A 13,622-nucleotide genomic window follows, 5' to 3' on the forward strand; every position below is an offset into this window, starting at 1 on the left:
TTCAAATTGATAAATGGTATTGTCTTTTCCAACATTGTCTGATAGGCAGGTGCAGAAGTCTTTACTTTGCAAAATGCACTTCTGATGCTCCCCACAAGAAAACTGTCTGCCATACTATGTCGAAATTGAAAGGGTGTCCTCCCTGCACATGTAGAACTTTCTCTTTTGCTTCCTGGGAGTACTGTGTATACACATGATCTTTTTGCTTGTTAAATGACTTCCACAATGAATATTCCATCATCTGTGAATAGGATGTCGCAATATTACCTCTCTTTATATGTCGCTAATAAAGCCTAGCATGTATCTCAGTATATCTCCTTTATTTTTCAGTTAGTAAATGCCATATTTACCTTTTGTATGCACCAACATGTAAAAACCATCCTTCGAAATATGGGACATAGTCTGTGGAGATACATCTATTTCTCAAGACAAAATTGTTTGTTTATGCAAAGGATTGCATTGAATTCTTGCACAAATAGCATTCACAGCTTTTTTTTTTTCTACTTACGCACTTAGGATGACCTGAACTGACATGATCACTTCTACAGCGATTTGTTTAAATCATGTTATTGTCTGAAACACAAATTGTTCATTGATACTGTGAGGTTTCAGCTTAGAAATAAATTTCTTAGCTCGCTTTCTGCAGCAAAATAATTCCAATACAGCAATATGATTTCTGTATGCTCCCCACTCTATCTTTCACTGCTGCCTGCTATTGGCATGCTTTATCATTCGTAATTACCATAATGCAACACTTTTAGATTTTACTGAAAGAACATATGGCAGCACTGTGTATATTTTTATTGTGTTCTTATTGATCAATGGAATTCATGTCTTTATTCTAGTCAGCTGAAGATTTGGAAGTTGTTTGGGAAGGAAGTCAACATGCTAATAAGGATTTTAAAACTGTCTCTCGAACTGAAGATGAAAAGAATGAAGCACAAAATGATGAAATTCTTTTTAATGATCTTCAACGAGAATGGGAAATTTTTGTAAAAATGGCTGCTAAGTGAGTGATATTTGTTTTGTTATATATGTAAATGAATAAATACAAAGTAAAAAAAAAAACACTTTTCAAAATCTAATCCAGTTGCCTGCTGATAGCAGCAACAAGTGGTTGTAATAATACAAAATAAATTTTAAAAAAGCATTTAAAATGTATCCCATATTCAGTTTAGAATAAACCACGTGCCAAAACAAAACCAAAAAAGCGGGGAAGCACAGTGGCAAACTGCAAGAAATAGGGGCAGATACACCAAAACAGAAAACAAAATTTACATTCCTCATCATCGGGGGGGGGGGGTGCATTGAAAGAAGTAAATGAATGAAAATTATTATTATTATAAATATTGTTTTCACTACCAAAAACTTCTGTTTTGGGGGATAAAGCTATATCTAAGCCATTATAGCAGTATTGTTTGCATGTTCTTAACACATTTGGATTAGGCATTCTTTTCAAAATTGTAGCATTTATTTTAATTTGATTAAATGATTGTCTTACAGCTTCCTGTCTCTTTTATTAACAAAATGGGCATACTTCAGCTTTCAAGTCTCAAGAAAGCCTGCTTGAGTGAGTTCTAGATTCTGTAACATTTAACGTCTGATTGTTTTCTGCTTTTATTCTCTTTTAGGTTACCTTTAATTTATGATATTTTTTCTAAATTTCTGTTTGGCATTTTCAAAAATTACTAGAAACAGCCCTTACTACATTACAAATTTAGTTTTTTAATTTATTTATTCATCACAAATTTTTTACTTAAATTCACAATGCATTAAAATTTAAATATATATATATATATATATATATTATTTTGTTGTTGAACATAACTTATTCCATATGTTGAATCAAACACTAGAACTTTTTCATTGAACTGAAGTGAATTTATACTTCACTTGAACTCAAATTAGTGATAATTTTATCATGATTATAGAGGTAGTTTGATGTTTTTCCCTTTTTCAAATAGTCTGTTTTTCTTTTAAAATTCTATGTTACAATATAGGTTTAAAAAATTTGGTTTCATTCCGTTAGAGGAGGGGTAGTCTGAAAACATACTTTTTTATTTGGTCACCAGTTGTTACCAAGTATAAAATTATAAAATAATAATAGTATTTTTGTAAGTGATTTTGTAAGTCCCTTTTATTAACAAAATGGGCATACTCATAAAGTCTCAAGAGAGCCTGCTTGAGTGAGTTCTAGATTCTGTAACATTTGATGTCTGATTGTTTTCTGCTTTTATTCTCTTTTAGGTTACCTTTAATTTATGATATTTTTTCTAAATTTCTTTTTAGCATTTTCAAAGTTTACTAGAAACAGCCCTTACTACATTACAATTTTAGTTTTTTAATTTATTTATTCATTACAAATTTTTACTTAATAAAAAATTATTATTTTGGTGTTGAACACAACTTATTCCATTTGTTGAATCAAACGCTAGAAATTTTTCATTGAACTGAAGTGAATTTATCCTTCACTTGAACTCAAATTAGTGATAATTTTATCATGATTATAGAGGTAGTTTGATGTTTTTTACTTTTTCAAATAGTCTGTTTTTCTTTTACAATTCTATGTTACAATATAGGTTTAAAAAATTTGGTTTCATTCCATTAGGGGGTGTGTTAAAGACATACTTTTTTTTATTTGGCCACCAATTGTTACCAAGTGTAAAATTATATAATAATAATAGTATTTTTGTAAGTAATAAGTTTTTATGTAATAAGTATTTTTTATTTTATAATTCTTAAAGTAAATTTTTCTTTTTAATTTTTTAATCTAGAGTATTCTTCACATCAATAAAAAATAACGAAATAAAACAAAGTTTAATCTAAACAGGTGGCATAAAATTACAAATATTATTCAATATTGTAGAAAAAATTTCAGTTTTTGAATATAATCGACACCACATAAATTCTATCAAATATGACTCTAATGGTGGCAAGCAGTGTCCTGCTGAAATTTCTCCATTTAGCACTGCGCCACAATCACCATAGCAGTCTGAAAATATCATGCTGCTATCTGCGATGTTTTTCTGGATGTCAGTCATCAATGTTGTAATGCAGGGATTGGGAACAGCAACCAGAAAACATTACTTGCTTCTGGCTAAACCCCAAAATACTCATTGTTCTAGTGTTGTTTTTCTTTTTGTGAAAGGACTTCTGTCTATTTCTGCGCTTTTGTTGGCTTCACCAATTTTATTTCTTTTACGAGACATCAAACTATTTGCACATATCTTCCTCAAGTATTTATTCCAGTTTACTGTGATTGATTTCTAACTGAAGTTCGCAAATTTCATTTGATGTCGATTCCTGACACCACAGATAGGTAAAACGAATGTCACTGAGGAAAGAAAGACTCAAGCCTTCAAACCATGTTTTGATTCTCAATCCTTTTTTTTTTTTCACAGCAAGAACATATGTAACAATGCCATATAGGAGCTTTGTTCGAGTCAAAAATTAACTTCGTTAGATGATTTTGAGAATAAAGTCAATTGCTGTGAATTATTCCTTTGTCCTGAAGAAATCTTTATGGCAGCCTCTTCGTCATTAGGTAATTACCAAACTGTTTAGTTCATCATACAAAAAAAAAAAAAAAAAAAAAAAGCGAAATTCTTCCAAAACATAAAAAAAAAAGTGATGGTATTTCAAATGAAAACTGGAAATTTCAGGCCATAATATCTGGCACGTTAAAACATTGTTTTCTTCTAATTTTTTTCTTCATTTTTAACTGATGCCGATCTAACTGAATAATACCGAAATTTTTATTATGTAACTTTTAAAGTATTTTACACCAATAGACATCTAAATAACTTATACTTAGAATACTTCTTCAAATTTATTCCAATAATTAATCACATTAATTTTTGTTCCTTGAAGATGATATAATAAAAAAAAAAACTTATATAAACATAAAGTGTAGGTGAGCTATCATGAAAGGCTCCAAGTATCCAGAGGTGTAGTTACAAGATGCTGTTTGTGGTCGGTGACTTGTCAAGGATTAAGTGAAGTTCACACACAACATTTATTTCAATGATTAAACACTGTACAGGCAAAAGTCTTTAATTTGGACGTCTATAATCCGGACCTCAAAGCTACAAACTTTCTGTGCATGCGTAAACGCATTATCCGTTTACACATGCGCATTTAATGTATAAGGGACAGTATAAGCTGAGCTAAAATTATGTAATTAACTATTTCAGTTAATGTTGCAGATTGTGTTGTTCCTTAATCTTTGAATTGGATCCGGCTTATTATTTTTTGCAGACTGTTATAGCAATTTTATAAAAGTAAGCTTGAACTTTCGATTATGTCAAAAAGAATTTCCGATTCTGGAGCTGCCAAAGGATCTACAAAGCGAAAGCATGTTTCGATGTTCATCAAACAAAAAGTGGAATTGCTGCAAAAAATGAATAAAGGCATGTCCTTTGTTTCTCAATCTGATGATCTATAATCCGAAAAAACCGATAATCTGGAATCGCCAAAGTCTCGATGAGTCCGGATTAAAGACTTTTGACTGTATAGTATATTATGTACATATTCAGATAGTGGAGCTAAAAATAACATACCCTTTTGACGCTAAAAATGACATACGTTCGCTGCCGCTGATTTGCAAGATCTAACTCTTTCTTGTGGTGCGTTAGTGCCACCTATAGTAATACTTCATAACATACAAGCTTCAAATTTAGAATTATTTTAATGTAGTATTCAATATTAACAAGATTTTCAACAATCTTATGACAAGTTAAAGTTAAAATATGAATTTCAAAACCTCTATAAGCTGAAAGAGAAAATTATTAAGATACTTACTATATTTGGACACAAACATTACTACAAAACTAAAATACAAATGCAATTAATTATATGTGAAAATAAGAATAAAAATTTTAGTCATTAAATTTCACGATGGCAAAATGTTAATGGTGAGAGTTTGTTGATAGGATGTTTAACTACACCATTGATAGTTTTTAAGTCCACTACTCACACTTTTCCATCAGATCCTGGGTAAATATTAATTACTCTACCTAAATGCCACCTTAAATTTGGTAAGTTATCAGCTTTTACCAGCACCAAGTCATTGGTATTTAAATTTGGTTTGTTCTTTAGCCATTTTGCTCGTCCTTGCAATTGGGAGAGATAATCGGATGACCACCGTTTCCAAAAGTGCTGAAAAAGTTGCTGAATCTGTTTCCAAAGTTCAACAGGCGTTACCTTATCATCAATCAAATTTGGTTCAGGAATGGTTGTTAGCGCGGTTCCAATAAGGAAGTGACCAGGTGTTAAAGCGCTTAAGTCATTAGGATCATTGGAAATCGTCACTATAGGTATGGAATTTAGGCAAGCTTCAATTTGAGTTATCAAGGTAAGAAATTCTTCAGATGTGAGCAGTTGAGCTCCTATTGTACGCTTTAAGTGATTTTTCATTTGCTTAATGCCATTTTACCAAGACCCCCGAAATGTGGGGCGGAGGGAGCATTGAATTTCCAAACAATGTTTTCGTGTGTTAACTGATTTTGGAACTTTTCTGATAATAAAATGGATGCCATAATTCTTTTTAATTCACGATTTGCACCAACAAAGTTAATTCCTTGATCAGAAAACATATTTTGCAGTTTGCCCGACAGGCGACAAACCTTCTTAATGCTGCCAAAAAGGCTTCTAAAGAGAGATCACTCACAACATCCAAGTGTACTGCTTTTGTTGTAAAACATATGAACAGGCATACATAGCACTTGATGGGCTTTACTCCTCTCCCCTTACAGGGTTTCACAAGGAAGGGCCCTGCATAATCAAGGCCTACTCTAGAAAAAACTCTGCTTGGCACAACTCAAGATGCCGGAAGATCGGTCATTATTTGTGATGCAGTATTTGTACAATTTCTAAAGCATTTCATGCAATTTCTAATAACTTTCCGTACTTCATCTCTACAGTTAATTATCCAATATTTCTGTTGGATAGCCAAAATTGTAAGTGAAGTTCCCCCATGAAGATGAGTTTCATGAGAATACTTAGTTAATAATTTTGTCATGTGATGCTTCTTAGGAAGAATTGCCTGGTGCTTTTGATTTTCAGGTATATTTGCATTCCTTAGCCTTCTTCCAACGTGAAGAATATTTATGTTATCCAAGAAGATAATTCTGCTGTTAGAGCTGATGTTTTTCCCTGCTCTTAATGCCAAGATTTCGGCTTTAAATTCACTTTCTTGGACTAAGCTCACAATAATGTCTGAAGCTCTCTTGAGTCCAGGAACAATTAAAACTTCTTTAATTTTTAATGTTGAAGAACTGTCATTTTTCACAAATCTAAGACACCATGCCATTACGTGTTTGAGCTTATTCCAGGATGAAAATTTAGTAAGAATGTCAAATTCATTTTGATTATTGGATGCAATGCACGCCACAGTTTTTCGCTGCTCTTCAAGAAAAAGTTCCTTAAGTTCAGGATCTAAAATAGATTCAACCCTTTGATTACCGAAGTTACCTTGTCTTAGCCAAGGTGGACAGTGAAACCAAAGTTCATTGTCTATTAGATCTATTAACTTTGTACCTCATAGTACAACATCTGCTGGGTTTTCAGATCCCTTTCAAAACTGCCATTGAGAAGGAGCAATTAAATTCCGTATCTCTCTAACACAATTTGCTACGAAAGGCTTCCAATTATTGGCAGAGCCCTTTATCTAATGAAGTAGTATCTGAGAGTCGCTAAAGCAATAAATATTGCATTCCTTGATATTAAAGAGTGTTTTCAGATAATAGCTATCCTAGCAGCAATAGTAGCTGCCATCAGTTCCAAGCACTTTAAGGGAGCTTCTTCCAAGCTTTTTTAAGGGAGCTACTATGCTTTTAGATAGTGCAAAGGATGTCTCCAAAGTACTGGGATTTTTAAGATATGCTATACTTCCATATCCTTTGATACTGGCATCCGCGAAACCAATTAGGATCATATTTTCTGCATTAATTGCTGAACCACACAAAAATATCTTCTAGGAATATTAATGTTAGTAAGATCCTTGATTTCAGAATACCATGTCAAGAACTTCCTTCTTAGTGCAATCAGGTACCTCTGAATTCCAATCACAACCAGATTCCCATAATTCTTGAATCATAAACTTAGCTCTAATAACATATGTTGAAATTAATCCAATAGGATCATATATTTTGGCTACAGTTTGCAAAATGAGTCTTTTTATTTACTGTTTATCCATTAAGCGATCCCCTGAATTGTGTAACATCTAAACATATTTTATCTTGATCTGTATCCCACTTCAAGCCTAGAAATTTTGACGAGTTTTTATTTAAATTATTTTCCTCAATATCAATTCCACTTTTGACCCATAGTTCTCTTAGAACTCTAGAATTGCTTTTCATTTTACGAAGATGCATGTTTGCGTCTTTCAGAATATTCGCTGCAGTAGTTGACAGATAAAAGGCCTTATCATCATTTTCGGCCCCGTGCAAAAAGTCATCTACATACAAGAATTTATCTAAAATTTCTACACCGTTACTATGTTCCTCTTTATATTTCTTTATATGATATTTAATAGTTGCCGCAAGTGTAAATGGTGACTGACATGTACCAAAAGGCAATCGCGACATTTTGTATATTTGAAATGGCGAATTTTCATCATTTCCGAACCAAATAAATTTTAAATAATTTTTTGAATCTTCGTCAAGCAAAATAGAATGAAATGCACCTTTTATATCTGGCCCAAAAGCTACCTTGTGTAACCTAAATTTTAAAATGATATCTAATAAATTGCTATACAAGTTGGGTCCCTGAATTAGACACTTGTTCAGAGATTTTTCACCTTTGTCCTTAGAGGAACAATCATAGACAATATGCACAACGGTAGTTGTCTTGTCAAAGCGAATTACAGGACTATGAGGGGCAAAATAGCTATCCTTCTCAAGTTTGCAATTTACAACATTAGAACATTTTTCAATTATACCTTTCTCTAATTATTCATTAATTAATTTCTTGTATTCACTAAATAACAACTCATTATGTCTCATTTTGTTTTCTAGCTTCAAAAACCTCTGTTTAGCAATTAGGAAATTATTTTTAAGCTCTGATTTTTTTCGTTAAATAATACTTAACGATGTATTTTATATTTTCGCAACGTAAATTCTTATTAAACAGATCAATAACCTCAAAGTCTTCCTGCGATAATGCATCGCTGTCTCTCATAAAGAATTCCTCTAGACGCCAAAATGACTGAATGTCAAACAGAATTGCTGACTTAGCGTCTACTTCTCTTAACTGAAGCATAACAAGTATTAACATTTGAAACGTTTTGATTTATGAAGATTTTTCAAAACATCCGCAAATTGTTTCTCCAATTAAAAATAACTCATCCGATATTTTTCTTCCTAGGCCTGTTTGTATAGACCAATGCTGATTAACCCATTAACCGCCAAAACTACAAGGAATGTTTCTTTTCTCATGAAAATAATAACGAATATTAAATTAAGAATTTATAACATAAATTTACATTGAAAATTTAAAAAATGCTCTTACCTGTAGAAAACGCGAGTGTTGCGTAACAGAATAAGACTACAGATGTTTAGTGAGTAGGATTGTACTCGTGTGATGTTTCTTTTGAGTGGAGCGCAGGATTACTTTTTAGCTGTATGATGTTTTATAACTCTACAAATCACTTTACTTATAATTAATTTAATATTAAAATATACTTCATATTTCTTTTACAAATGCAGATTATTTCAATTGAAATATTCAAGCATGAAAAGCTCGATTACAATCATGATTTAAAGCTACATTACATACTTTGCATCTATAAACAGTCTAGCTATTGTACTCTTTACAACAAAGTCTTTTGTTATCAACGTACTTTACGATAAAATGTGTACCATCTCCATGCAATGGTTTTTGAACACTGAATTTACTAGGTCTTCCTGTTGCTGATCTATTTCTGGCTAATTCTACACTCTCAATAGGCGTTTGCAAAAGGAATAATGCATTCTCACATCTGAAATCTAAAAGAGACTTTATATTTCCAGTAGTAAAAAATGCAAATTCTGCTTCATATTCCTGTACTGCAAACGTGATACTGTTTCTCGTACAACAGGAACAGAAATGTCCTTATCAAAAAACCAATACATTTTTGAGGTAAAGAATGATATCCTGTAAGCAATAATATTCCAAAAAATATTCTCATATAGGCTTCAGATGCAATAAATTCTGAGCATTTTTTTTTTTTTTTTTTTTCTCCTGAGCGTATATATTTCTATGTTCAACGAGAAGAGAGTAAATGTCTAAAAGCACTAGTTTTACCTTGTATTTTGTCTTTTATAATTTCTCTTCTATCTCTTTCTTCATGTTCTGAAACATAACTCACAGTTCCTTTTTTATCCACTTCAAGATTTCAGTCTTCTGCTTTTTAAATTTTTAGTATGACTATAACTGCTTTTAAAAGGCTGAAACTTAATTCTTACGTGAATTTCAACTTCCCCAGCAGTATCATTTGGTAAAATATCATTATTATTATTTAAAACATTGCCATTCATTTCTTCTTCGTCACTAGCTTCTACAATTTCTGGGGGAACAATAACAATATCAGTTTCATTCTGGTCATTATTAACATTATTATCATCTGTTTCTTCATCAAAAAGTCTTTGAAGGGCTTCTTCTAATGTAAAGATACCTTGTTTTAGGCATTTTTAAACAACCAGAACATCGAAAGGAATAAGTGAAGAAGGAGATTGACTACCCATTTCCTACCAACAGGTGTTGCGTCAGTGCAACACCTGTTTTCCCTTCCTTCCCAACACAAATATAAACATCTGACTGATGTAATGTTCTGATAAACGGTGATCTTGACTAAAAATAGATCACTGATAAATACGGCAATTCTTTCGTTAAATATTTTCAGCCAAAATACCCGGTCGAAAATTTTGTTTAAAGTATGAGATTAATTATTATAAACAATATGATTGTTGAAGGCAAATATTTTTTACAAAAATAATCTTCATAATATTCCCTACACAAAATCATCTGCTGGTATAAAATATCTTAGGTAGATTTATTTTGACCGTTGCGTCAAGGCAACACCAGCAGCTAATGGGTTAAAACGCTTATTTTTGTTTCACTCGGATCATTTGCTAGTTAACGCCTTTGCTTTCTCATAAATTCTATCATGCACGGTGACAGTTGACCTTGAAGTTAGCTATCGTTATGGGATATGTTATCGGTTATGTAAACCTCAATAAATATTCTTTTTTGACGGATCAGTTCTACGTTTGAGAGTTATTGAACTAACAGGAAATTCCTTTTCTTGGCAACTATTTCCAAAGGAATAAAATTTAACTTCTCTATTCTTTTTATAGGCAAATTTAATTTGTTTGCTAAATCTTGAGATCAATAGCTTAATTCTGAACCTGAATCAATTAACACTCAACAAATTGGTTTCTTTTGTTTACATTGCGTGACAACCAAACATGTTTGTAATAATACGGATTTGTTGTTCAACTCCGTTGTAGACACTACAGTTTTATTTTCGTTTGCACTTACTTCCATTGTAGAATTCTGAACTTCTGGTTTGTTTTTAGATAAACAAAATAGTTTATTATGGGATGATTTTTTACAAATTTCACAAGCTTCTATGCGTGTTCTACAGTGAACTGCCCTATGTTTCTTAAAGCAGCGATAACACAAATTAGGTGTTTTTAAGGGGTATCGGAAACCCCTATACCGACAATGTTAAATTGCCCATTTTCGATGTAATTTTCTCAAAATCTGCTGTAGATACAAGCTTGAAATTTTTTCTGTAATTAAAGTATACCTATCTGATTATACTGAAATGAGCTTTTGAAACATTTTGAATTTTAGAGTAAATTACAGAATATTTTGTTAGGCATAGTAAAATTTAGCACTTTTCTCACACAAAAAAATTTTAAAAAAAATTTTTTTTTTCTAAGTTAATTACAAAAAGCTCATTTCAGCAAATATTAGGGAACCTAATAAATAAGCCATAAAAAGTTTAGATACCTGTGAGCAGTAGTTCCTGAGAAAAGGTACACCGAGTATAAAAAAATCACGTTTGGAGAAAAATGCGTTTTTATGTAAAAATCCTTCTTGATCAAAGCAGTAGATGACAAATTAAAACTAGATTTTTTACAGTTCTAATTTTCATAGAGATTAAAGAATGGTATTTTTAGAAAGATAAAAGTGTAGAGAATTTGAAAATTCAAAAATCCGAAATCACAATTTTTGAAGATTTGGGGGTTTCAACACCCCTCAAGTACTTTCGTTTTGTTCATAAGTATATTCATTATAAATATTACAAAAGACACAAAATTTCTTAACAGAATTATTAAATGTAGATGTTGATGATTTATCTTTATAATTTTTGAACCTTTGTTTAGGATTAACCCCTGCGTATTTATTACTTTTTGAGTATTAATCAACTTGCTTGCTTCTCGTCATTTGGTTTTGATTTTAATGAACTCTATTAATTCACTCACTTCAGTATTTTGGTTAGATGATCTTGTCCTATGGAATTCAAGAGCTAAATCTTCAGGTAACAATTTAAGAATTATTAGGTTCAATAACTGAACATATGAACCGCTAGTAACATCTAAACTACTTAAATTTCTAACACAAATTTGTAACTGATCATAGAGCTTTTTTAACTTAAAAACGTTTGAAAAACTTTTAACTGGTACTATAATAACATTTGCATGAATTTTGATATAATAACATCTTTACGACCAAACCTCTCTTCTAAACTTTTAATACATATATCATAATTTTCTTCAGATAAAGCATAACCAGATACACAATTATATGCAGAACCAGATACAGTCAAAAGTCGTTAATTCGGACACCCATAATCCAGAATGATCTATAATCCGGACCTCGAAGCTAAAAACTTTCTGCGCATGCGCCGCGTTGACACATGCGCATAGGCATTTACGCGTGCGCGTAAGACCTGTTACCACTGCGCATATGCGTGTGCGCAAGCGTAGAATACGTTTCCGCGTGCGCGTTTAATGTATAACGGACAGTATAATCTAAAATTATCTAATTATCTATTTCAGTTAATGTTGATGATTGCGCTGTTCCTTAATCTTCGAATTGGATCCAGCTTATTATTTTTTGCAGACTGTAAGAGCAATTTTATAAAAGTAAACTTGAACTTCCGATTATGTCAAATAGAATTTCCGATTCTGGAGCTCCCAAAGGATCGTACAAAACGAAAGTATGTTTCGATGTCCATCAAACAAAAAGTGGAATTTCTGCAAAAAATGGATAAAGACATGAAGAATGCGACAGAGAGGTTAGTGAAAACAAAAAATTTTCGATTGACAAGTTAGTCGGTATTCTCGGCACAACAATTAACGGGACTTTACTGCGGAACTTTGTAACCGAACAAGAAATTGTGTCTGTTTATAGAATTAAAGAGAAAGTATTATGACATAAAACGAAGCAACTTAAAACAAGTTACATTGAAAGAAATGTTTAATAAAGTAAACAAATAAATATTAAGCATTTTTTTTTTTTTTTTTTTTTTGTAAATTTTGATACCCTGTAGATTATAATTGTTCTTTATTTCATAAATTAAGGTTTCATATTTTAAATTTTAGAATTTCTGCATGCCATCTTATGAGATTTAAACTGATGATCTATAATCCGGAGTCGCCGAAGACCCGACGAGTCTGGATTAACGACTTTTGACTGTAATAAACTTTTCAAATATGTAAACTTATCTTAGATAAATTTGGATTAGAATGAATAGCATTATCACATGAATTAAAAAATGCGAGCCATTTACTGGGATCACCTGCAAATTTTTCAATATTTAATTTAGGTAACTTTACTGAAGCACTACTTGTAACAACATAGTTACCATTCAGAGTACTACTAATACCATTACTAGTTGTAAGTACATTTCTTTCAAAACTTCACTATTGTTTATTTTCTTTATTTTACTAACAATCTTAGCTTTAAATGTTATTATTTTTTCATTATACTCTTCACATGCAAGTAGTTCATTATCATATTCTTTTTCATCAATTATAAGAGCATCTTTCTTTGGGTCAAGGCTTTTAAGTTTCTCATGGTATTCAATTAACAATTCATAAGATGAATTTAAATCTTCTACATGTTCTTTATTTAATTCTTCTGATAGTAGTTCCTCATGTTTATTTAGAAGTGGTGTAACTTTACTACGTACAATAGCACGTTTCTTTTTCTCTTTTACTAAATCATCCATTATGTTTTGTTTTCAAAGATCGATACCAAGAAATAAATAATTCAAAGTCTTACCGACCAAATTTAGCTGTCCAGTCCTCTCTGGTGTTGCTCCAAGAGATGTAGGTGAGTTATCATAAAAGGCTCCAAGTCTCCAGAGGTGTAGTTACAAGATGCTGTTTGTGGTCAGTGACTTTTCAAGGATTAAGCGAAGTTCACACACAGCATTTATTTCGATGATTAAACACTATATACAATATTATATACATATTCAGATAGTGGGCCTACATAGCCCTTTCGACACTAAAAATGATTTATATCCGCTGACGCTAGCGCCACCTATAGTAATAATTCATAACATAAAGGATTTAATTTAATGGCTGCGGCCATAGCTAACTTCCATTTTTCACCTACCTTATATT

General features: G+C 31.6%; 1 protein-coding gene across 5 annotated transcripts in view; it reads left to right on the forward strand.

The window, feature by feature from the left end:
• Nucleotides 1–13,622, forward strand: part of LOC118196907 (peroxisomal targeting signal 1 receptor-like) — a 169,078-nt gene that overhangs the window by 52,591 nt on the left and 102,865 nt on the right. For all 5 annotated transcript variants that reach the window (XM_085827665.1, XM_085827666.1, XM_085827668.1 and 2 more), the window contains exon 7: nt 846–1,009. In XM_085827665.1, the coding sequence (XP_085683791.1) occupies nt 846–1,009 (164 nt within the window). The remainder of the gene's footprint in view (nt 1–845; nt 1,010–13,622) is intronic.

This window comes from Stegodyphus dumicola, chromosome 12, assembly GCF_044657685.1.
Source record: "Stegodyphus dumicola isolate Sdum_Otavi_A_Nest chromosome 12, ASM4465768v1".
Lineage (NCBI taxonomy): Eukaryota > Metazoa > Arthropoda > Arachnida > Araneae > Eresidae > Stegodyphus > Stegodyphus dumicola.